Source organism: Nerophis lumbriciformis, linkage group LG16, assembly GCF_033978685.3.
Source record: "Nerophis lumbriciformis linkage group LG16, RoL_Nlum_v2.1, whole genome shotgun sequence".
Classification (NCBI taxonomy): Eukaryota; Metazoa; Chordata; class Actinopteri; order Syngnathiformes; family Syngnathidae; genus Nerophis; species Nerophis lumbriciformis.
The window spans coordinates 12,924,599-12,950,170 of record NC_084563.2 but is presented as its reverse complement, the minus strand read 5'-3'; the positions used below and the strand labels follow the sequence as shown (position 1 = coordinate 12,950,170).

Here is a 25,572-nt window from a genome sequence, read left to right as displayed (position 1 = left end):
GTCCGGGTGAAAATCGGGAGAATGGATGCCCCGGGAGATTTTCGGGAGGGGCACTGAAATTCGGGAGTCTCCCGGAAAAATCGGCAAGTATGGTGGAGGCCTGCTACAAATACATTTGGTCATTACATGTTTGCCCTCGGGGCAGCACGGTGGAACAGGGGTTAGTGCATGTGCCTCACAATACGAAGGTCCTGAGTAGTCCTGAGTTCAATCCCGGGCTCGGGATCTTTCTGTGTGGAGTTTGCATGTTCTCCCCGTGACTGCGTGGGTTCCCTCCGGGTACTCCGGCTTCCTCCCACCTCCAAAGACATGCACCTGGGGATAGGTTGATTGGCAACACTAAATTGGCCCTAGTGTGTGAATGTTGTCTGTCTATCTGTGTTGGCCCTGTGATGATATGGCGACTTGTCCGGGGTGTACCCTGCCCGAATGCAGTTGAGATAGGCCCCCTCAACCCCGAAAGGGACAAGCGGTAGAAAATGGATGGATTGATGGATGTTTGACCTCGCTCATTGACACATAATACCAAACCTGGTCTACCAGAGAATAGGCAAACATAGCAGGAAGGATCATTAGTGTTGCCAACTTTGCTGATATTTGCAGCGAGTAATCAGAGCCTTCTAGATCAGTGGTCACCAACCAAAGCAAGATCTACCCCTGTGTAATAATTTATGGATATATAATTAATATTTACTATAATTGGATATCAAGAGTATGTGAAAGTTCAACTCTTACCGTGTTTACCGTCATGACTACTTTCTTTTTTTTTAAGTTCCTCATTATAAAGTACCATCCATCCATTTTCTACCGCTTATTCCCTTCGGGGTCGCTGGAGCTTATCTCAGCTACAATTGGGCGGAAGGCGCGGTACACCCTGGACAAGTCGCCACCTCATCACAGGGCCAACACAGATAGACAACATTCACACTCACATTCACACACTAGGGCCAATTTAGTGTTGCCAATCAACCTATCCCCAGGTGCATGTCTTTGGAGGTGGGAGGAAGCCGGAGTACCCGGAGGGAACCCACGCAGTCACGGGGAGAACATGCAAACTCCACACAGAAAGATCCCGAGCGCAGGATCGAACCCAGGACTTTCGTATTGTGAGGCGGACGCACTAACCCCATTATAAAGTTATTCCTGATAATTCCATTGGAAATTCCTGTAATTCTGCAACCTGAGCAAAAGGGTCACTGACTTGTTGGGATCCGTCGACTCCATGGTGCTCCGTAAAGCATCGCACACCACGTCCACTTTCTTCTGCCCCGAGGCGGGCGGCTGCGGTGGCGTGCGTCCTTCAGGGCGAGGATACATGCTGCCCGTGGTGTCCTCCTCACTGATGAGGCGACACGTTAGACCCCCTAAAAATGCTCCAAGGCGTCCTCACCTGATGCTCTACTGACCTGAGCTCAGTGAGGAAGCGGTTGATGTGGCTGATGGAGTTGAGCTGCGTCAGGAACGTGTCCGTGTTCTCCAGGAAGACCTGAAGGAAGCAAAAGTGTTGGCATTCGGAGTTGGACGTCTTTTTAGAAAGCATGCCAAAAACGTCACCTTTGGGTTGTGGTCGTAAATCAGGTTGAGGTTGATGCGCAGCTTCCTCATGCACTCAAAAGCTTCTCCGAACTTCAAGCTGGAAGAGAAACTCAATCACAACTAGAAGAGGCAATTGCGTGTGAATGCTGAAGTTGAAGTGAAATGCTGACAGAATGTAGTAAGAATGGTTTGAATGTTGGAAGAGTTTGAATTTCCAGAGAAACCGGAATTTGGTTTGGAACTTGGGAAAGTGTTAGTTTGAATGCCCAGGATAAGAGGAATGTGTTAATGTTGGAATGGTTTGAATAGCTTGAAAAATGTCGGAATTGTGCAACTTGGAAAAACAATGGGAACTTCATGGGAATTTTGGAAAAGCGAGATTTTTTGAAAATGATTAGGAGCATGAATGTCCTAAACGAGCTGAATTGGTTGGTGTGGGAATTGTTTAAATCTGTCGGAATTTCGGGAAAAGCGGGATTTTTTTGGAAAATGCTAAAAAAAAGTGTGAATGTTGTAAATGAGGTGTTGGTATTGGAAATTTTTAAGTGTGTCGAGAAATGTTGAAGTGGTAACATTTTTAATTGAGAAATGGTATCACGGAATTCCTGGAATTTCGGGAATTTTTCCAGTTCAAAAAACAACTTTGTTTTTTTGTCCTGATTAAGAGGAATGTTTTGACGGAGGAACGGTTGAAGTGGGTTGAAAAATGTGGAAGGAGTAGTCGCCAGAAAAAAGGGTGAATATAGGGCTTTGGAAAACCAGGAATTCTGGAAAGTCCTGGAATTTTTCTGAACTTGGAATAAGGGAAGTTTGAATTTTCTGGAAGGTGGAATGGTTTGAATAGGTTGAAAAATGTGGGAATTGTGCAACTTGGAAAAACGTCCCATTCATTTCAATGGGAACTTCATGGAAATTTTGGTAAAGCGAGATTTTTTGAAAATGATTATTAGGAGCATGAATGTCCTAAATGAGCTGAATTGGTTGGTGTTGGAGTTGTTTAATTTGGGCAAGAAATGTTGTCGTAAATGGTATTGGGGAAAGGCGGGAATTTTTTGGGAAAATGCCAAAAATATGTGAATGTTGTAAATGAGGTGTTGGAATTTTTCAAATCGGTCGAGAAATGTTGAAGTAGTAACATTTTTAATTGAGAAATGGTATTACGGAACTCCTGGAATTTAAATGCTAAAAAATGTGAATGTTGTAAATGAGGTGTTGGTGTTGGAAATCTTCAAGTCTGTCGAGAAATGTTGAAGTAGTAACATTTTTAATTGACAAATGGTATTACAGAATTCCTGGAATTTCAGGAATTTTTCCAGTTCAAAAAACAACTTTGTTTTTTGTCCTGATTAAGAGGAATGTTTTGACGGAGGAACGGTTGAAGTGGGTTGAAAAATGTGGAAGGAGTAGTCGCCAGAAATAAGGGTGAAAATAGGGCTTTGGAAAACCAGGAATTCTGGAAAGTCCTGGAATTTTTTTGAACTTGGAATAAGGGAAGTTTGAATTTTCTGGAAGGTGGAATGTGTTGAAGGTGGAATGGTTTGAATAGGTTGAAAAATGTGGGAATTGTGCAACTTGGAAAAACGTCCCATTCATGGGAATTTTGGAAAAGCTAGATTTTTTGAAAATGATTATTAGGAGCATGAATGTCCTAAATGAGCTGAATTGGTTGGTGTTGGAGTTGTTTAAATTGGGCAAGAAATGTTGTAGTACCGGTAAATGGTATTGGGGAATTTCGGGAAAGGCGGGGATTTTTTGGAAAATGCCAAAAAAAATGTGAATGTTGTAAATGAGGTGTTGGTGTTTTTCAAATCGGTCGAGAAATGTTGAAGTAGTAACATTTTTAATTGAGAAATGGTATTACGGAACTCCCGGAATTTAAATGCTAAAAAGTGTGAATGTTGTAAATGAGGTGTTGGTGTTGGAAATTTTCAAGTCTGTCGAGAAATGTTGAAGTGGTAACATTTTTAATTGAGAAATGGTATTACGGAATTCCTGGAATTTCGGGAATTTTTCCAGTTCAAAAAACAACTTTGTTTTTTGTCCTGATTAAGAGGAATGTTTTGACGGAGGAACGGTTAAAGTGGGTTGAAAAATGTGGAAGGAGTAGTCGCCAGACAAAAGGGTGAAAATAGGGCTTTGGAAAACCAAGAATTATGGAAAGTCCTGGAATTTTTTTAAACTCGGAATAAGGGAAGTTTGAATTTTCTGGAATGTGAAATGTGTTGAAGGTGGAATGGTTTGAATAGGTTGAAAAATGTGGGAATTGTGCAACTTGGAAAAACGTTCCATTCATTTCAATGGGAACTTCATGGGAATTTTGGAAAAGCGAGATTTTTTGAAAAAGATTATTATTAGGAGCATGAATGTCCTAAATGAGCTGAATTGGTTGGTGTTGGAGTTGTTTAAATTGGGCAAGAAATGTTGTCGTAAATGGTATTGGGGAATTTCGGGAAATGCGGGAATTTTTTTGGAAAATGCCAAAAAAATGTGAATGTTGTAAATGAGGTGTTGGTGTTGGAATTTTTCAAATCGGTCGAGAAATGTTGAAGTAGTAACATTTTTAATTGAGAAATGGTATTACGGAACTCCTGGAATTTAAATGCTAAAAAGTGTGAATGTTGTAAATGAGGTGTTGGAAATTTTCAAGTTGGTCGAGAAATGTTGAAGTGGTAACATTTTTAATTGACAAATGGTATTACAGAATTCCTGGAATTTCGGGAATTTTTCCAGTTCAAAAAACAACTTTGTTTTTTGTCCTGATTAAGAGGAATGTTTTGACGGAGGAACGGTTGAAGTGGGTTGAAAAATGTGGAAGGAGTAGTCGCCAGAAATAAGGGTGAAAATAGGGCTTTGGAAAACCAAGAATTCTGGAAAGTCCTGGAATTATAACAGGGGAAGTTGGAATTTTCTGGAAGGTGGAATGTGTTGACGGTGGAATGGTTTGAATAGGTTGAAAAATGTGGGAATTGTGCAACTTGGAAAAACGTCCCATTCATGGGAATTTTGGAAAAGCGAGATTTTTTGAAAATGATTATTAGGATCATGAATGTCCTAAATGAGCTGAATTGGTTGGTGTTGGAGTTGTTTAAATTGGGCAAGAAATGTTGTAGTAAATGGTATTGGGGAATTTCGGGAAAGGCGGGGATTTTTTTGGAAAATGCCAAAAAAATGTGAATGTTGTAAATGAGGTGTTGGTGTTGGAATTTTTCAAATCGGTCGAGAAATGTTCAAGTAGTAACATTTTTAATTGAGAAATGGTATTACGGAACTCCTGGAATTTAAATGCTAAAAAGTGTGAATGTTGTAAATGAGGTGTTGGTGTTGGAAATTTTCAAGTTGGTCGAGAAATGTTGAAGTGGTAACATTTTTAATTGAGAAATGGTATTACAGAATTCTTGGAATTTCGGGAAAACCGGAAATTTTTCCAGTTCAAAAAACAACTTCATTTTTTTTGTCCTGTTTAAGAGGAATGTTTTGACGGAGGAACAGTTGAATTGGGTTGAAAAATGTGGAAGGAGTAGTCGCCAGAAAAAAGGGTGAAAATAGGGAAACCGGGAATTCTGGAAAGTCCTTAAATTTTTTTGAAATTGTAAAAAAAGGGAAGTTTGAATTTTCTGGAAGGTGGAATGGTTTGAATAGGTTGAAACATGTGGAAATGGTGAAAGTTTGAAAAATGGCCAATTCATTTTGAATGGGAAAAATGTCGTGGAAAAGCTGGAATTCTGGGAAATCTGGGAATTTGTCAAGGGAAAGCCCGCGATTCCTGAATAGGCTGAACAGTTTGAAGTTGGAACGATTTGAATCGGCTGAAAAATGTGGAAGGTAGAGCGCGCAAAAATCTGGAGAAGAAGAATAATAAGTTGAAGTTGAATAATAAATAGATACATTTTGGTGTAGAAAACCACAGGTGTGAATGCTTGGGAGCATTCACACAATGACAACAATAAGGAGGTTCTGGGATTGCTGGTTCTGTGCTTTGCTTACTCATCAAGCCACTTCCTGAGCTGGTCCAGCACCAGAGCTCGATGATGGACAGTTTCCAAGTTCCCACGAGGCATCTGTCCACAAACGCACCAGTCAGCTGCCGCCGATCCAAATGAACGCGCAGCGTTGATCAAAACGACTGACCTGTAAGACGACTCGCGTGTCTTGCGGCACCACGGTGACCACACGGGAACCTCTCTCCACCCGCCGCAGGGTCTCGTCGTTCTGGCCGCCGTCCTGCGCCAGAGCCGCCTGCAGCGCTGCAAGTTGAGACGTCGCCAATGTCATCAGTTCTGTCGCCCTCATGTGTTTCGTTTTGGAAATGCATCTATTTCATTGCAGCTGATATGAAGACGTTCTGCAGACCTTTAAGGCTGAGCGTGCTCAGCTGGAGGCAGCGACACATGTGCGAGTGCGTGGTGACGACGAGGAAGTCGCCGCAAACGGCGAAGGACGAGACGTTTGAGGCGAGCTGAGGAGGAAGCAGACTGCTTTGAACGCATGCGCCGATAACCGCTAACATGGCGTTTACATCCTCGCAGGGCGTACCTCCACGTCTGCGGCGTACAGGTGAGATCTGTCCGTCAGGCCGAGCAGGAACTCCTGCACACATCAGCACAATCAATTTAGAAGTTGGGTTTTTAAACGACTTCTTACCTGCATCACGAGTCTAATAGAAAATCAAATCTAACAAACTTACAGTTGACTATGGAGCTTAATTGTGTCTTCATTACGAAAGCTTTTTTTGTCACTGAATTTATGTAACTGAATTTTTTTTTGACATGAAATTATGCTGAAACTACGGTAATTAGCAAAATTAAAAAAATCAGTTTGTATCAATTCAGTGTCAAACAATCCGAAAATTCATGGTAAAAAAAAAAAAATTCAGGGCAGAAATATTCGTAGCTTCAAAACTCCAGACTCACTTCCTGTCGACTAGTGTCACGTGACTGAAAACTTGACACTTCATTGGCTGCTTCTGATATAGGATGATGCTTCAGTCTTAATTTACAGGAAGTGGGGTCTTGTGTTTTGAAGCAACAAATATTTCTGCACTAAATTTTAGCACACTACATTTTCAAACACACACATTTTGCTCACAGATTGTTATTTAATGAAATTGTCAGCATAATGTGATGTAAAAACAAAAAAAAATCAGTTCACAAAACTTAAATGCAAAGAATTCAGTTCCAAAATTCAGTTGGAAAAAAAATAAAGACACAAATTAACCTCCATAATTGAGCTATTTAGCTAAAATCCTCAAAGTTCCAATGTATTCACATACCGGTACATAATTAATAACTATTATAAATGTAAGCATTTTTAACAAAATAGCAGAATTTGAACATTTTCCTATCAAATATAGCAATAATCCCCAACCCTTACTAGCCATGCACTGCAAAGAAAGGGATTTGAAATGTCATCCATTTTATTTTTTGTCTTCCAGGTATCTTATTTTGAAAGAATCCCCACTTCTGCCTATCGCACTTGATTAAGCCTCTTCCATGATTGTGCGCAGTTACGGTAAACAAAAAATGCAGGGAAACAAGAACATTCTGCAATGAGGTGAGTATATTTTGTGTGACAATACTGTAGTACCGGTAATTGGTATGATACGCGTTTACAGCAACAGTTTTCCCCCGTTAATTCATATTCTGTTATTATGTCAGTCATAATACGTGTCAACCAGCCAAGAAGCATTTACCTCTCCCCCCACACTGCAGAGGGCCGTCTGAGCGCAGGGCACAGGGAAGTTGATGCTGTACCCACTGGAGTCACGCCACTCCTCCACTGATGGCTCTGGACAATCTGCACGGACGGAGAAAAAAAGAAAGACTTTAATTCCTGGAGTGAGTGTGTAAATTGCTATTATACTCATTTAAAAAGATATGCATTCGCCATTTGTTACCAGCAGTAATTATTCTGCATGTCTCGTATTTTTCGGACTATAAGTCGCAGTTTTTTTCATAGTTTGGCCGGGGGTGCGACTTATACTCAGGAGCGACTTATGTGTGAAATTATTAACACATTACCGTAAAATATCAAATAATATTATTTAGCTTATTCACGTAAGAGACTAGACGTATAAGATTTCATGGGATTTAGCGATTAGGAGTGACAGATTGTTTGGTAAACGTATAGCATGTTCTATATGTTATAGTTATTTGAATGACTCTTACCATAATATGTTACGTTAACATACCAGTTGGTTATTTATGCCTCATATAACGTACTTATTCAGCCTGTTGTTCACTATTCTTTAATTATTTTAAATTGCTTTTCAAATGTCTATTCTTGGTGTTGGCTTTTATCAAATAAATTTCCCCCAAAAAATGCGACTTATACTCCAGTGCGACTTATATATGTTTTTTTCCTTCTTTATTATGCATTTTCGGCCGGTGCGACTTATACTCCGGAGCGACTTATACGGTAGTCCAAAAAATACAGTATATATACATGCAAATATATACAGTCGTGGTCAGAAGTTTACATACACTTGTAAAGTGTATGGTTTTTAGTACAGATGCTAAAAATCTAGCAAGTTAAAAACATGTAAAAAAAATTGTTATTAATGGAGATCGGATGATTTTTTTTTTTCTTTGCCATATCGCCCTCGGATGTGATAATCAGGTTGGAGTAGTCACAAATAAGGAAGCAACACCGCACAAAAGTTTGTAACAACAATATTTTAGGGGCGGTATGGCGTAGTGGGTAGAGCGGCCGTGCCAGAAACCTGAGGGTTGCAGGTTTGCTCCCCGCCTCTTGACATCCAAAATCGCTGCCGTTGTGTCCTTGGGCAGGACACTTCACCCTTGCCCCGGTGCTGCTCACACTGGTGAATGAATGATGAATGAATGATAGGTGGTGGTCGGAGGGGCCGTAGGCGCAAACTGGCAGCCTCGCTTCCGTCAGTCTACCCCAGGGCGGCTGTGGCTACAAATGTAGCTTACCACCACCAGGTGTGAATGAATGATGGGTTCCCACTTCTCTGTGAGCGCTTTGAGTATCTAACAATAGAAAAGCGCAATATAAAATCTAATCCATTATTATTATTAATATTTCCTCCTCAAGAGGGTTGGTCCAGTGTCTAGTGATCCAGTAATTCTCAAACCAAAATTAATCCATTTAAAAAAAGTAAACAATTGAAGTAATATATTAATCAGAAGCAAGATAACACCTGCTGACGAGTGTGTAGTTGCCGACGTCACTCCATCGCGCCGCGTTTGTGTGGCATCAAAACACACTTTGCTTAAATGCACACTCATGCTAATTGACTGTATTGTTTTTCATGATGTATTTCATATGAAATGAATGAATGAATTATATTTATATAGCGCTTTTCTCTAGTGACTCAAAGCGCTTTACATAGTGAAACCCAATATCTAAGTTACATTTAAACCAGTGTGGGTGGCACTGGGAGCAGGTGGGTAAAGTGTCTTGCCCAAGGACACAACGGCAGTGACTAGGATGGCGGAAGCGGGGATCGAACCTGAAACCCTCAAGTTGCAGGCACGGCCGCTCTACCAACCGAGCTATACCGCCCCCACGACATATATTATATGACATACAGTACCATGTAAAAATTCTGATCTGCCGACATAAATATTATTTCCAGCTGAGTGTAATTGATGTATAGAAACACAGTGATGGATCTGTGTGGTGTGTAACTGCATTTCAACTTGCACTGCAAACATAGTTGACTTGTTTAAAACTTAAAAAGCAGGTGTTGATAAAATACTTCCTGCTATAAGATGTTTGCATGTTAACTTCTTGTGCCAAAATGCTCTTTTTTAACATCTTTATTAACACTAACTACATATAATGCCGATAAGACTACCGATAAATACTGATATTGATAAGGATATTGTAGTGATAAAACCCTAATGATATAGATCCCTAGTTGCGATATAGATTTTAGGCCATATCGCCCATCTCTACTATGATTTGATCTCATCTTCCATATTACTATTGTACTCTAATTAGACGGAAGAAAAGTGTTGAGACTGACCCCAAAGCAGCTTCCTGATCTGTCCATCCTCCAGCTGAAGCGCCACAGTGTGTGTCCGCCAGCAGTGGACCAGATTGACCACGACGCCGTCCACTTCCAGCTGACACCTGCAACGTCAAAACAAAGTCAGTGGATGAAAATCTGTTGTTTTTGCTTGCAGCAGGTGTTCTGGTCTGGGACCTGACTGCAAGTGTGTCCGCGGCGTCCTGGGCGGGGCGCAGCATCATCAGGTTGGAGGAGGTGGGCAGCAGACCGCGGCCGGCGGCCACAAACAGATCGTCCTGCAGCCAAAGCAGATGCCGCAGAGACAGCGGCGCCTCCTGGTGGACGGCAGCTCTGCAGAAAATGGTGAGGCAGCAAACTGGCTTTTAAAAGGGAACTGCACTTTTTTGGAATTTTGCCTATCGTTCACAATCATTATGAAAGACATGACGACGGATATATACATATTTTTTAATTAATTCTAACTCGTAAGTAAACGTAAACAACAGAGCAAATGGGAGGTCCTCTATCCTGCCCATAAAAGCCAATAAAAAAACATCCAAAAAGCGCCAACAATACTCCATTTACTATATTTTTCGGATTATAAATCGCTCCGGAGTATAACTCGCACCAGCCGAAAATGCATAATAAAGAAGGGAAAAAACATATATACGTCGCACTCGAGTATAAGTCGCATTTTTGGGGGAAATTTATTTGATAAAATCCAACACCAAGAATAGACATCCATCCATCCATCCATCCATTTTCTACCGCTTGTCCCATTCGGGCTCGCGGGGGGAAGAATAGACATTTGAAAGGCAATTTAAAATAAATAAAGAATAGTGAACAACAGGCTGAATAAGTGTACGTTATGTGAGGCATAAATAACCAACTGAGAACGTGCCTGGTATGTTAACGTAACATATTATGGTAAGAGTCATTCAAATAACTATAACATATAGAACATGCTATAGGTTTACCAAACAATCTGTCACTCCTAATCGCTAAATCCCATGAAATCTTCTTCCTCTGTGTCGCTTCTAAACAACTCTGCCAACTCCAAAGGTATGCGCCGCTTCCTCTTTCCGTTTTCTGCTGCATATTTCGGGGCGGTATAGCTCGGTTGGTAGAGTGGCCGTGTTCGCCAGGTTCGATCCCCGCTTCCGCCATCCTAGTCACTGTCGTTGTGTCCTTGGGCAAGACACTTTACCCACCTGCTTCCAGTGCCACCCACACTGGTTTAAATGTAACTTAGATATTGGGTTTCACTATGTAAAAGCGCTTTGAGTCACTAGAGAAAAGCGCTATATAAATATAATTCACTTCACTTATTTCACTACGTCCAGCTTGTAATCTGCAGTATATGATTTCCTTTTCGGTGCCATTTTTGTTCAGCGCTTCTCAGTTTTCAATGTTGGCCAATGTTGAAATGATCCATTTTTATAGCTACGGACGTAGTAGCAGGTAGCATCCCATGACCCACAATGCACTTCTGCCATGACCCGCCCCCGCCAAATTTTTATTGGTTGACGTGTGTGTGACGATTGCTGACATTCGCCGCCTCGTCTCTTACGTGAATGAGCTAAATCATATTATTTGATATTTTACGGTAATGTGTTAATAATTTCACACATAAGTCGCTCCGGAGTATAAGTCGCACCCCCGGCCAAACTATGAAAAAAAAAGCGACTTATAGTCCGAAAAATACGGTACATGTTGTGACTTGAATATTCACCAAGTATTAGTGATATTGTTATTATAAGCTCTAACACAGACGGACTATTTACAGCGGGGCATGCATGCCTGTTGACATGATCGATTGATCAGCTGCTTCCTCATTTGCTCGTCAAACTTTATTGTAGATCATAAATCATGCCTCTCACTTGCACAGTAGATGACGTATTCCGAGCAGTTGGTACACTTTGACAGCCCATTTAGACCCTGTAGTCGCAAGAAAGACACGAAAAAACGCTTGGTTCCACCCCCCTTTTTTTCGCGAGGATTGCGAGTCATTTTCATCGAAACGGGAGAATAACAATATTCTAGCAGTCGGCATCCTAATGACAACAGACATTGTACAGTAAGTGATGTCTTATCATGTTTGTTGGCTCTCATGAAGTCTGCAGTGGGTAAAAAAAAAGCGAACGTCGTGGTGCGTTTTTGAAATTGATGCGCCGCTGATGCTTAAAATGTTTTTAAAAATTACATAAATACTAAATGTTAGTATAAATGTGCATGTTACTACATTACATATATACTTACATTAAGGTTTTATGTACTGTACATGATGTAAGTGTATGGATGTGTAAGAGCTTCATAGGCAGAATAGAGCGGCTCGCATGGGCTCCATTGTAAGCAGACTTTTGATCGCATTTATTTAATATTTAAAATGCGTTAAAAAACAACACCTCCGTCGTCATGTCTTTCACAATGATTAGAGATGTCCGATAATATCGGCCTGCCGATAAATGCTTTAAAATGTAATATCGGAAATTATCGGTATCGGTTTTTTATTATCGGTATCGTTTTTGTTTGTTTGTTTTTTTTAAATTAAATTAACATAAAAAACACAAGATACACTTACAATTAGTGCACCAACCCATTCACACAAAAGGGTTGTTTCTTTCTGTTATTAATATTCTGGTTCCTACATTATATATCAATACAGTCTGCAAGGGATACAGTCTGTAAGCACACATGATTGTGCGTGCTGCTGGTCCACTAATAGTACTAACCTTTAACAGTTAATTTGACTAATTATCATTAATTACTAGTTTCGATGTAACTGTTTTTATATTGTTTTAATTTCTTTTTTATTCAAGAAAATGTTTTTAATTTATTCATCTTATTTTATTTTATTATTATTTTTAAAAGAACCTTATCTTCACCATACCTGGTTGTCCAAATTAGGCATAATAATGTGTTAATTCCACGACTGCATATATCGGTATCGGTAATTAAAGAGTTGGACAATATCGGAATATCGGATATCGGCAAAAAGCCATTATCGGACATCCCTAATAATGATTGTGAACAGCTCCCCTTTAAGACGTAACAGAAAGATTCATTCAATCTCTCATTTGTATCTGAAACCCAAAGAGTTCTGATATGTTAGTTTTGTTACCTGAAGGTTTTTTTGAGGACCAAGGCACGAGACACAGTCCGGAATCCGTTCCCCACTTTGTCAGGTTCTTCTCCTGAATCTGCTCCATCAGAACATGTTAGCTTCATTTATTAACAATATTATTTCTTTACAACCACCGCTCGCTCTCTGTTGTGACCCACCTTGGCTGAAGACCGATATGTTTCCATCAGCAGTGAATGTCGCCAGCTGATTGGTCCCCTCAGGCCGGCAGAGGAACATCACCTGGTTGACCGCTGAGCTCAGCTGCACCTCAAAGGAACACATGGGAGGAGGGACCACAGTCTGCCTGAAGGTGGTCACCAGGACCTTATCTGGAGGAGGGTTAGAACTATCAACCTTTCCTCCGCTTCCTCTCATCCCATTGGTTCTCACCTCCATCAATCACAGCCACGTTGGCGTTATCCGTAGCGTCCAGCCCGGGGCTCCTCTCCGTCGTCCAACCCCAGTCATAGGTAAGGCTGCCCCAGCCACGAGTCACCAAATGGAGCCGCAGGGGCCGCTCGGGGTCCCAGCACACGCACGCCGGAGCTTTTTGGGGGTCTTTGCCAAAGTCCAAGCTCTGCTTCAGGTACCAGTGGTAGTTACCCACCGTCCACAGCTGGACTGCCAGAAGAAGACGGACATTAGTCGCTTTTTGTCTTCTGCACCGGACACTGGACTGGACTCACCACAAGTGTTGACGTGTCCGTGCTCCCCCGCTGTCAAATCCTCTAACCAGATTGCAAGGACAGTGGAGTCATTGTTCCACAGCAGCTCCTTCACCTGCAAGAAAAATGTCATCATCAACGATCTTGAATTGTCATTAATAACCAGCACAGTTGACATGAATCTGACAGGTGTGAAAGTTAGCACTAGCACACGAGAGGCAAGAAGGACCCAGCGCCTTGAATGTTATGCAATATCTATTGATGGGTGCTCACGCCCACTGGAATAGGCTCCGCCCTTGTGACCCTAAACAGGTTAGGTGGTCTCGAAGTCAACCTGCCTTGGCCTGGTCTTTGTTGAGTGGCAGCGTGAAGTCCCCGTGCAGCAGGCCGTTCTTTTCCATGAAGACCACGCTGTGCTTGTTGGGGTGGCGCTGGGTGCTCGCCATCAGGCTGCCGGAGGGTCTGAAACATGGAGACTCCTTCACATGGGTTCACTTGGAACAGTCCAGGAGGGCGAGCCTCACCGTGGAGTTATTGAGTCTGTTTAGCTGATTGGAGAGCTAGCTTTTGCAGCGAGTGGGTCCGTGACAATGGCTTCTGTTTTGTTTGATCAGCCGTTTTACCACAATGTTGCAGGCACCGTTTGGAAACAATTAACCTCTAAAGGTCTTAGTGGCCACATGCGTGGACAGCACCTTTTAGCTCTTATTTCCAAAATTGTGTACACTACTGAATTGGGGTCTTATGGCCCTTATCTGGACAGTTAAACTGCCATCTTGTGGTGTCAGAAGAGTATAACATACAATGGATTTTTGAAAAGAAAGTGTAAAAATAAGAATTAGCATGTCATTAAACATGAAGTACACGTTTGTTACTTATGGACTAGTACATCATATCAAAAGATGATTCTTAGTTTTTATTCTAATTAGGGTCCAATAAGCCCAAATAGCAAAGAGAAATAAAAAAAAAAAAGCATGTAAACAAACAGCTTGGGCCTTAAGAGGTTTTAAAAGGGTAACTGTTTTTTCTTATCGTTCACAATGCTCATGAGAGACCAGAAGACAAAAAGCTTCTTTTTTATTTTGCATTCTAAAAAAAATGGTCTTGTTCTAGGTGGTTAGCAATGCAGCTAATAGGAGCAATAAATTCTGCCTCGAAGTCACTTTAAAAATGCATTCAAAAACAGTAAACAATACTTCATTTACGTTCTGTAAACACGAGAGAACACTTTTTCTAGCGTAGTAACACGTCGTCTTATGACAGCATGCTATTATTTACCATGAATTGATTAACGTGGACCCCGACTTAAACAAGTTGAAAAACTTATTCGGGTGTCACCATTTAGTGGTCAATTGTACGTAATATGTACTGTACCGTGCAATCTACTAATAAAAGTTTCAATCAATCAATGCGACGGTGTTAGCTGTAAGCTCGCTACTGCGTAAATAGCTTTGAGTTTGTAATGCACAACACAATGCGATAGGACACCGCTCTGTACACTGCAAAAAGTCAGTGTTCAAAAACAAGAAAAAATAAATAAAAAATTAGGGGTATTTTATTTGAACTAAGCAAAAGTATCTGCCAATAGAACAAGACAATTCGGCTTGTCAAGACTTTCCAAAACAAGTAAAATTAGCTAACCTCAATCAACCCCAAAATAAGTATATTCTCACTAATAACAAGTGCACTTTTCTTGGTAGAAAAAAAAATAGAGACATTTTTGCTCAATATGTTGAAAAACATTCTTAAATTAAGTAAACGCTAGTGCCATTATCTTGACATAATGATATGCGCTCGGCATCATGATTCTTTTTTTTGATGCTTGAAGTAAGAAATTATTACTTTAAAAAAGTAGTTTTATACTTGTGAGTGTTGATGACACAGCTTTGCAACAGTTGATATTCTAGTTTCAAGCATGTTTTACTCAATATAGGTCATAAAATCTCAGCAACAAGCTGTAATATCTCACTGAGACAATTTAGGACCAAAACCCTTAAAACAAGTAAAACACTAACATAAAATCTGCTTAGTGAGAAGAATTATCTTATCAGACAGAAAATAAGCAAATATCACCTTTATTTGAGATATAATCTTACTTAGATTTCAGTTTTTGCAGTTTGACTGAAAAACATGAACAATCATATTATAGTATTAGCCCACATTTCATGTTTTGTTTGTATACAGCTAGCCAGACAGTGTATGTACCGGTAGTTGTAATGACAATAGCATGGTGTGCTGCGTGTATCATGATCAATACTATAGTGACACACTCGATGGACGGTTGTCTGTTTGGTCTTTTTTTGACTTTTTTTCCGGTTTGGTTCGTGTAAGCACTCCATTTATGTCTAGATAGCTTGGCTTCTTCTTCTTCGAGTCCTTTTCAATCTCAGGATTGCTCAGGTAAGTATACAGATATTGGCCTACTCCAAGGTCTACATTTACAGGGTCGAGACTCGCCGGCCTCACTCTCTTGGCTTCCATCTGCTCCAACGTTTCACCCTCTTCTTCATGCTCGCTTCTATAAGCAGCAGTTCATCCTCTGTATATTCAGCTTCAAAAAGATAAGGTAGTGAATCCTCATTTGGCCAAAAATAGTTGTCTTTGTTTTATGTTATCAAGTCTGGCATGATTATAACACTTGCGTTTGTTTCTGGAAGTAGGAACACACATTTATTGCCGGAAGTCTGCTATGGAAACGGGAAAAAATGCGCTGAGGAAAGAAGTTGCGGTAATGCGTAAAATTACCAAAATACGGTAAGTATTGTACATATTAGATATTGTTATGAATGTGTCCGTTACTACATTATTTATAATTGCAGTGAGTATATAAAACGTTGGAGGGTTTTGAAGTTGTTTTAGAGGGCTTTGAGGCTACAATGTTGACTCACATTAGTCACATATTTCAAGCAATTTTTCTAATCTTTAAAATTCTAAAAAAAAAAAAAAGTGTAGGCAGTTCCCCTTTAAGAGTGTTTTCAGATAATTTTTTGCTAGAAGTTTTGAGCAAAAATTGGACTTACAAGCATCCCCGCCATTAGTTGGCCAAGCAAATGTCACAACAAACCACGCGAGATCCGCCCAAAAAACACCGGCTCTAACTTGCTAGCATGTGCTTATAGCGAGAGATCGACATACTGTAACTTTGTTTTTACAACCGTGCGAATGAAGAAAGTGAGTGTGAAGGTGCTGAGAATGAAAAAAATAATGGGTGATATTAATTGAATGAAAGAAATAAAACATAACATGACAGAACGTGTCGCCAACATTGCGAAGCAATTCAAGCGTATCACTGCTAGTCAGCACCATGCTGAAGCGGAATGATTTTAATGCCCGCCAAGAATGTTAAAATAATACCTAAACAGTGGACATTTATCTATGAAAATATGGAGAAGCCGCTGGAAGGATATACCATAGAAGTCCACCCCACTCAAACACTGTACATTATTATTACATTACTTCATAAAAGTACTGTAGTTGTTTGTACATTATACTGTTTTCCTTACAATATTTCTTTACTAAAAGAAAGTGGTTGTTTTTTTTTAAAAGGCATGTTACGTGTTAAAATCGTGCTGTTTTAGGCAGGGCCAAGCACCGATTGAATTGATTTCTATTCAATGGTAGATGTTGATTTCAGATCCAAGTGTTTTGAGTTAAGGGCTCCGTCATAGAACCGATTAAGCTCGTACGTTGAGGTATTCCTGTACAAAGCTTTAAAAAAAAAGTGTTCCTCACTTCCAGCACAGTGCCTGCTCCAGGCCGTCGACGGGCTCACTGGTGGCCTGCAGGACGCCTTCTCTGTTCCACACTCGGACCTTCCGGGCTCCGGTTTGAGGACAGACGGCGCTGACGGCAAACAGCTGTCCGTCACCTCGCCACGTCACCCGAGGCCTGCGGTCGTCCCATTCAGGAGCGGGCTTGACTTCCTGCAAGTATGTCCACACACTCAAGTTACCGGTAGGTGAGTATCCGTACAGCTGCTGTATGGGGAGCTGCTATCTGCCCATTTGATTTAGTTAAAAGTTAAAGTACCAATGATTGTCACACACACTAGGTGTGGTGAAATTATTCTCTGCCATTTGACCCATCACCCTTGATCACCCCCTAGGAGGTGAGGGGAGCAGTGAGCAGCACTGGTGGCCGCGCCCGGGAATAATTTTTGGTGATTTAACCCCCAATTCCAACCCTTGATGCTGAGTGCCAAGCAGGGAGGTAATGGGTCCCATTTTTACAGTCTTTGGTATGACTCGGCCGGGGTTTGAACTTTATTTGACTTGTACATAATTGTAAATAATTGGTCTTAATAAATAGTAATAATAATAATAATAATAGACAATCTAGTGTGTGAATGTGAGTGTGAATGTTGTCTGTCTATCTGTGTTGGCCCTGCGATGAGATGGCGACTTGTCCAGGGTGTACCCCGCCTTCCGCCCGATTGTAGCTGAGATAGGCTCCAGCGCCCCCCGCGACCCCAAAGGGAATAAGCGGTAGAAAATGGATGGATGGAAATAGTCTCACGGGTATGAATCCAGCAGAAATCAAACAACTTTATCTAGTACGAAGATGCTTTGACAAGACGTGACGTACTGAAAAATAGGCATTTTAGGGCTATTTATGGGTGCATGCATTATTTTTTAATAACTGTATAATATACTGTACTTTAGGGCTGTGAATCTTTGCGCACCCCACGATTCGATTCAAAACGATTCTTGATTTAATATCAATACTTTTTAATCCCATTGGGTGCCAGTTCTATGATTAAAATACATAAACCGCTCTGATAAATTTCTATATAACTTAAAAGAAAACTGTTTTTGTTCAATAAACAAAAACAGTTGAAATAAATTACCGGTAAATAAAGTATTTGACTTTATTTACCGGTAATAAAGTCAAATACAAATAAGGCAACAAGAGAAGTATCCAACACTTTGTGTAGTGAAGTGAATTACATTTATATAGCGCTTTTTCTCAAGTGACTCAAAGCGCTTTATATAGTGAAACCCAATATCTAAGTTACATTTAAACCAGTGTGGGTGGCACTGGGAGCAGGTGGGTAAAGTGTCTTGCCCAAGGACACAACGGCAGTGACTAGGATGGCGGAAGTGGGGATCGAACCTGCAACCCCAAGTTGCTGGCACGGCCGCTCTACCAACCGAGCTATACCGCCCCAACCGAGCTATACAACACTTCTCTTTTGTAAAGTAAATCTGTACAGCAAATATGATCATCTACATCAACTATATGACTTGCCTGAGTGGCTGGACAGGACAAATTGAAAAAATTAAAAATAAACATTTTTATAAATCAATTTCTGATTTTTTTTTTTTTTTTTAAATCAATTTAGAATCGTTGCAAATAAAAATCGCAATTCATTCGAAAATCCATTTTTTTGACACCACTACTGTACATGGACACACAAAAATATTGTAAATACAAAACATGACGTGTGTCAAAGAAAAAAAAGAGACCTGAGTCTTTCTCTGTGCAGCTTGTTTGCCCTCCGAGCCGTGGAACTGAGTCTCCTTCTTGCCCCAGCCCACCGTGATGAACTTTCCTGCGTCGTAAGAGATTTTATTATTTCTTAATTTTAACCGTCACACATGCACGAGTACAAGGTTACAAAATGCAGTATGGCACATAGAAGTGTAGTACACATGTCAGTGTTTCCCAAACATTTATTCTTACATGTGAAAAATGTTGAACCACACGTAAAAATAATTGTAACTGTAACAGGTACAGGTAACAGGTAGGTCTTCCACAAGAAAATAAATAATTTCAGTTTGGGATCTGAGCAACAGGCTTCCATAGATAGGCAGCGCACGCATGCACACAAAGTAGTAGTAGGTAGTACAAAAGTTTGCGGTCAATATTCATTTCCACAACGTTTGCTGACTATATGCCTGTAAATAAAAATGCATTTGCTGTTTTATGTAAATTTTGTTTTCGTTAAAATCTCTTTGAACAACTTTAAAACGATTACAATGCTAATTTTAGTTAGCCTGTTGATGGGCTCGTCCATTACATGTTAGCATCAAGCTAGAAGCATAAGAACCAACCTTTGTCCTGTATACCGTATTTTTCGGCCAATACGTCGCTCCGGAGTATAAATCGCACCGGTCGAAAATGCATAATAAAGAAGGAAAAAAACATAAGTCGCACTGAAGTATAAGTCGCATTTTTGGGGGAAATGTATTTGATAAAAGCCAACACCAAGAATAGACATTTGAAAGGCAATTTAAAATAAATAAAGAATAGTGAACAACAGGCTGAATAAGTGTACGTTATATGAGGCATAAATAACCAACTGGTATGTTAACGTAACATATTATGGTAAGAGTCATTCAAATAACTATAACATATAGAACATGCTATACGTTTACCAAACAATCTGTCACTCCTAATCGCTAAATCTTATACGTCTAGTCTCTTACGTGAATGAGCTAAATAATACAATTTGATATTTTACGATAATGTGTTAATATTTTCACACATAAGTCGCTCCTGAGTATAAGTCGCACCCCTGGCCAAACTATGAAAAAAAACTGCGACTTATAGTCCGAAAAATACGGTAGTTGTATACAGTATTTACTTTAGTGTCGATTTAACATGTGCACTTCACATGTACTTTACTTTGAGTGCTTAGTTTTACAGTAACTTCATTGTGGAAACTATCAATAAACAACCTCAAGTTGGATGTTTTTCAGATATAATTTAAAAAGGACTGCTTATCTAGCAGCCAAACCATATTCAGTCAATAAACTAGGGATGTACAAAGTTACATTGTACTAATACAATAAGCAGATACTAATAACACAGATTTTGTCTTTAAATATATGTACAACCGTTTTTGTTCTTCAAAAAAAAATACATGCAACATATCCAATTATGCAAATTATACAATGATGTCACATGCTCACCTTCCAATCTGTGGGAATACTGCATGTAAAAAATATACAGTGAGTGACTATACAACTTTACATACAGTAGGGAAGGGATTCATATGGCCTCATTCCTGGGTGGACCTCACGTGAGAGGGGGGTTAATCATTTTGCAATGCATTTGGCTGAAAAGGATGGAAAGCGCCACTCTACATAGAAAATGATGCTGTGGTCAAAGTTGTAATTGTCACAAAACACACAGTACAAAAATATATTCAACACTCTACTGCCATCTGGCGGCTTAGGTGGATAGTGCATGCCCCAAATTCGTCCCGTTTTATGTGTGAGGCAAACTGCGACGAATGGGGCCATATGAATCCTCTTCCTACTGTATTGTTCAGGGGTGTCAAACTCATTTAACCTCTGGGGCCACATGGTGGAAAATCTATTCCCAAGTGGGCCAGACTGGTAAAATCCTGGCATGATAACTTAGAACTAAAGACAACTTCAGGTTGTTTTCTTCTGCCGAAAATGTAATTTCAGTTCTTATGTGTCTTGTACATGTTAAAGAATGGACAATAATAAAGCATCCCGATCCTGAGCCTTTGTTTAAAAATAGACCAAACACAACCCTAATTTAAACTAATCTTGCGGGCCGGACATTTGACACTCCTGGTATGGATGGTTGCATTGACCCAATGTATAGAGTACTAAGATAATATGGAAATACTTACACGTTCTAATTTACAGAATGATATATCAAATATATGCTTTTTAATGAAAGCCACTGTACCTTCACCAAAGTCATCCTGGTGAATTGCAAATTCTGTGATGGGTTCAAAGTTTTTTGTCATCATGATGATTGTTTCCTGACCTGCGAGATGTAAAATATTATGATTAATTAAGAAATTGTATTTATATTGTTTGTGTGTGTGTGTGTGTGTGTGACATGCTGACCTGTCGTGAGAATCACCAGCTCCTCGTCAGGACTCCAGCTCATGGATGTCAGACCGCTATCGACGCTGCCAACACACTCCAGCTGTACAAAGGCAGGAAATGAAAGTAAGCACCGCTCGGCCCACCATCGGAACACTCTGATTTGCAACACACCTGACAGGTGTTGAGGTTAAAGAGGACGACATCTCCGCCGGCGGTGGCCAAACACGCCGACTCAACTTCCGCCAGGTCCTGCAACCCGACCACGGATCCGCTGCCGTCCTGCGGGAGGAATCCATCCGCCGTCAGGGAGGCCTCGGTCGCGACCTGCATGGCCAGAAAGAAGAGTTCGATGAAGAAGTCACGTTGACATCACGGCTCAGGTCTTACCTGTCCTGTTTGAGGGTTGAACTCTGTGATGGAGTACTGGGAGGCGACCAGTAGCGTTCCAGTGTCAACCCGCACCGACAAACACTGCGGTGAGCCGGGGCCCTGCAGCTCTGAGGTCTGCAGGCTCTTCAGCAACTTTAGGTTCCTCATTTGAACTACAATGAAAATGTTTTGATGAGGGACACCGTATTCCTGCACAATCTCACAAGAACAAATACTAGGTATGTGTGTATTCGCCGCATTTTCACCGGTTTGAATAATCCATAACTTTAATACTCGTCACAGGAAAATGATACCTATATCACTGGGATCATCTTTACAAGACCGGTCTAATAATACTGGTTTGACGCATACTTGCCAACCCTCACGATTTTCCTGGTAGAGTCCCGAATTTCAGTGACCCTCCCGAAAATCTCCCGGGGCAACCATTCTCACGAATTTCTCCCGATTTCCACCCGGACAACAATATTGCTACACCATCCTTCACTAGGCGCCGTTTCCGGCCGGACAAGAATAACGGTTACACCTCGCTCGAAGTCAAGCGTGGCAATCAGAACAGAAGAAGACGAAGCGCAAGAAGAGACATGGTGACGACGAGTAAGAAGAAGTACGCTTGCAAGTTCCAAAACGATTAGAAAAAAGAATTTCAGTTCATCCAGAACAGCTCGAAGGGGAAGGGGTATGCTGCCTGCAAATTTTGTAGATCAGACTTCTCCATTGAACACGGTGGCCGAACGGATATACTCATTCATGAACGGTCACAGCCCACCTTGCAAAATGGAGACCCGAGGGTGTAATTTTTGCCAAGACAAAGATGGCTATGCTGATAGCTACAAGCAACATCCCGCTCTCATTTGCGGATGTTTTCAGCAAATCCGTGAAGGATATGTTCCCGGATTCAGAGATCGCTCGCAGGTACGCAAATGGCAGAACAAAGGCTACTCAAATAGTGAAAGGTGAGTGTATAGGGTTGCCACCCGTCCCTTGTAATATGGAGTCGTCCCGTGTTTTAAGATTCAAGTATTTATTTTATATATATATATATATATATATATATATATATATATATATATATATATATATATATATATAATCTGTAACATCTGTAATTCACTGAAATTCAAGTATTTCTTATATATATATGTATATATATATATATATATATATATAATAAAATAAATACTTGAATTTCAGTGAATTACAGCTATATATATACATATATATAAAATATAAAATAAATACTTGCATTTCAGTGAATTACAGCTATATATATATATATATATATATATATATATATATATATATAGCTGTAATTCACTGAAATGCAAGTATTTATTTTATTATATATATATATATATATATATATACACACATGTATATAAAAAATACTTGGATTTCAGTGAATTACAGCTATATATATATACATATATATAAAATATAAAATAAATACTTGAATTTCAGTGAATTACAGCTATATATATATATACATATATATAAAATATAAAATAAATACTTGAATTTCAGTGAATTACAGCTATATATATATATATATATATATATATATATATATATATATATATATATATATTATACACATGTATATAAAAAATACTTGGATTTCAGTGAATTACCGCTAAATAAATAAATATATATATATATATATATATATATATATATATCCCTAATTCTGAAGTCTCAAGTTTGGCAGGTATGGGGACACCGTATTCCTGCACAATATCACAAGAACAAATACTAGGTATGTGTGTATTCGCCGCATTTTCACCGGTTTGAATAATCCATAACTTTAATACTCATCACAGGAAAATGATACCTATATCACTGGGATCATCTTTACAAGACCGGTCTGATAATACTGGTTTGACGTATGCAAATTAATTCATCTTTGAAATTGTACACACACCTAACTTGTAACATCGACTGAACAGAAGTGTAAATGCCATACCATACCAACTTTATTTATAAAGCCCTTTAAAAACAACCACAGTTGAAAAACAAAGGGCTGTGCCTCCGCAAAAAGCAGAGAAGTAAATACTAAAATATATAATTTAAGTCAAATATATTGCATAGGTGACAGACACCAATCATAAAGTCGTAAAAAGGGAAGGCTAGCTTACATTTTAGCTTTTTTTGCCATTATCAAATCGACTATAATGTAATAATTAGCAACCCGTTCCTGTTAGGTTTTTTAATAAGTATGAGAATAAAGAACAAAACACTCACCGACAAGAGCAGTTGTTGTTGACGTGAAGCAAAAGCAAAATCATCAACAACACCCATGTGGCGGTGTCCAGCCGGTAACCTTTAACCCCTGGCGCGTCTCGCGAGTTGGCTGCACGTCGCCCCCTGGCGTCTTGGAGGCGACACGGCGGCTGCTCAACGGCGACAATGTCGACGTGACTTATAAATTACGTTTTATTAAAATATTATGTACGTTTAAAAATTGTAAATACTTAGATTGGTTGTATTGTGATTATGTTTTACGAAAAATATTTCGTTGTTTAAAAACAGTACGGCAACTTACATTAAATGTGAAGTTTTTATTTATTTTATTTTTATTTATTCTTATTGAACAACAAACATACATTTATAATGCACACAAAAGTCAAGGCACTTTCAACATCAGCGAAACATGTCAAGGAAAGAAAACAAAGCAAATACAGAGAGTATTAAATATTAATAATAATCAAAAATATTATAAAATTTTTTAAAAAAAAGACAAAAAGGGCTACCTAAATCACTTTAAATATTTTTACCAAAGATATAAATTCAAGGGCTTTTGTACTCTTAATCATCCTCCAAAATTTGATTGATAATTGTAACCCATTAAGCCAATTAGAAAATGTAAGCCTTGCTTTCATTAATCTACATTTATGTAGAATTTGTTTTGCCTGGAGCGTAATAATGTTGACAAACATTTCTATGTTACAGTCGTTTATAAAAATACCTAATTTAATCTCTTCAATAGAGAATGGGGACATCTCCACACCCTTGTCTCTCAGCCAATCTCTGATCTCCTCCCAAAACACATGTACTGTATCACATTCCACAAACAGATTATTGACATCCTCTACAAAATAGAATAGAATGGACTTTATTGTCATTATATTTGCATATAACGAGATTAAGGACTTCAATTTAAGGTGCGGTAGTGGGAACAAATATGGGATAAAAATAAATTACACAAGAAGTATATATATATAATATATAATAAATGGACTACTATCCAATAAAAATAATAAGCAATCCTGTACAATATACAAAACAATATGCAAAATACTGTACAATATACAGAACAAGACAAGAGTACCGGACTGATAACAATCAGTGTCACTCGAAGGGTAATATTGCACAGTAGGGTATTAGGGTAGGATATTGTATAGGGGGGAATTACTTATTATAAGTTAGAGTTCAAGATGGTGACAGCTCTGGGAAAGAAGCAGTGGTCCCCAACCGCCGGCGCCGGTCTGTGACGCATTTGCTACCAGGCCGCACAGAGACATTAAAATAATTTATAACCGGCCGCATTTTCTCCTACTTAACTTTCTCCAGTCCTACCAGACACACCAATACACTTGTCCATAGATGTAGTACAAAACTCCTAATAGGAAGTCGCCATTTGCTATATTTGTTACATCTTTGTCACATGGGAAAATGCACAATAATACACATATAAAATGTAAAGGTGCCAAATCGTAGCCAAAAGCTAGATTCCATCTAGATAGGTTGATGACCTAAGATCAGGGCAGATCAGGAACAAAGTGACCATAGGATGGAGAAGTGCTAAATTGTTGCATATAATAATTGTGCTGAAGGAAAAAAATACACATCTCCTTTGGCCTAGTAAGTTAAAGTGCTGGTATTATTGCACATTGTCCTATTACATAAGTAGTTCGCAATAACGGATGTATTGACGCATGCAAAATTGGACCAAAACGTTAACATTAGTGTATCTACATATGAAATATTGCACATAATGTGAATACATAACTGTGGAGGGGGGCGTGGTCTGCGGGCCTGCCGCGGAGCAGGGTGTGTAAGGACCAGCCT

General features: G+C 39.6%; 1 protein-coding gene across 1 annotated transcript in view; it reads right to left on the bottom strand.

The window, feature by feature from the left end:
• The window catches only part of elp1 (elongator acetyltransferase complex subunit 1), a 46,130-nt gene extending 22,251 nt beyond the window's left edge, over window positions 1-23,879 (bottom strand). Inside the window, exons 1-22 of the mRNA XM_061976620.1 lie at window positions 23,746-23,879; window positions 21,505-21,659; window positions 21,289-21,441; window positions 21,136-21,217; window positions 20,972-21,052; window positions 18,769-18,854; window positions 17,036-17,226; window positions 13,642-13,765; window positions 13,325-13,418; window positions 13,029-13,259; window positions 12,797-12,967; window positions 12,636-12,714; window positions 9,710-9,865; window positions 9,530-9,636; window positions 7,226-7,329; window positions 6,070-6,123; window positions 5,887-5,992; window positions 5,665-5,780; window positions 5,521-5,594; window positions 1,555-1,633; window positions 1,407-1,486; window positions 1,202-1,339 (exon numbers count right to left, since the gene is read on the bottom strand). Of these exons, the coding sequence (XP_061832604.1) occupies window positions 1,202-1,339; window positions 1,407-1,486; window positions 1,555-1,633; window positions 5,521-5,594; window positions 5,665-5,780; window positions 5,887-5,992; window positions 6,070-6,123; window positions 7,226-7,329; window positions 9,530-9,636; window positions 9,710-9,865; window positions 12,636-12,714; window positions 12,797-12,967; window positions 13,029-13,259; window positions 13,325-13,418; window positions 13,642-13,765; window positions 17,036-17,226; window positions 18,769-18,854; window positions 20,972-21,052; window positions 21,136-21,217; window positions 21,289-21,441; window positions 21,505-21,654 (2,456 nt within the window). The 5' untranslated portion in view covers window positions 21,655-21,659; window positions 23,746-23,879. The remainder of the gene's footprint in view (window positions 1-1,201; window positions 1,340-1,406; window positions 1,487-1,554; window positions 1,634-5,520; window positions 5,595-5,664; window positions 5,781-5,886; window positions 5,993-6,069; window positions 6,124-7,225; window positions 7,330-9,529; window positions 9,637-9,709; window positions 9,866-12,635; window positions 12,715-12,796; window positions 12,968-13,028; window positions 13,260-13,324; window positions 13,419-13,641; window positions 13,766-17,035; window positions 17,227-18,768; window positions 18,855-20,971; window positions 21,053-21,135; window positions 21,218-21,288; window positions 21,442-21,504; window positions 21,660-23,745) is intronic.
• Window positions 23,880-25,572: the final 1,693 nt, after the last annotated feature.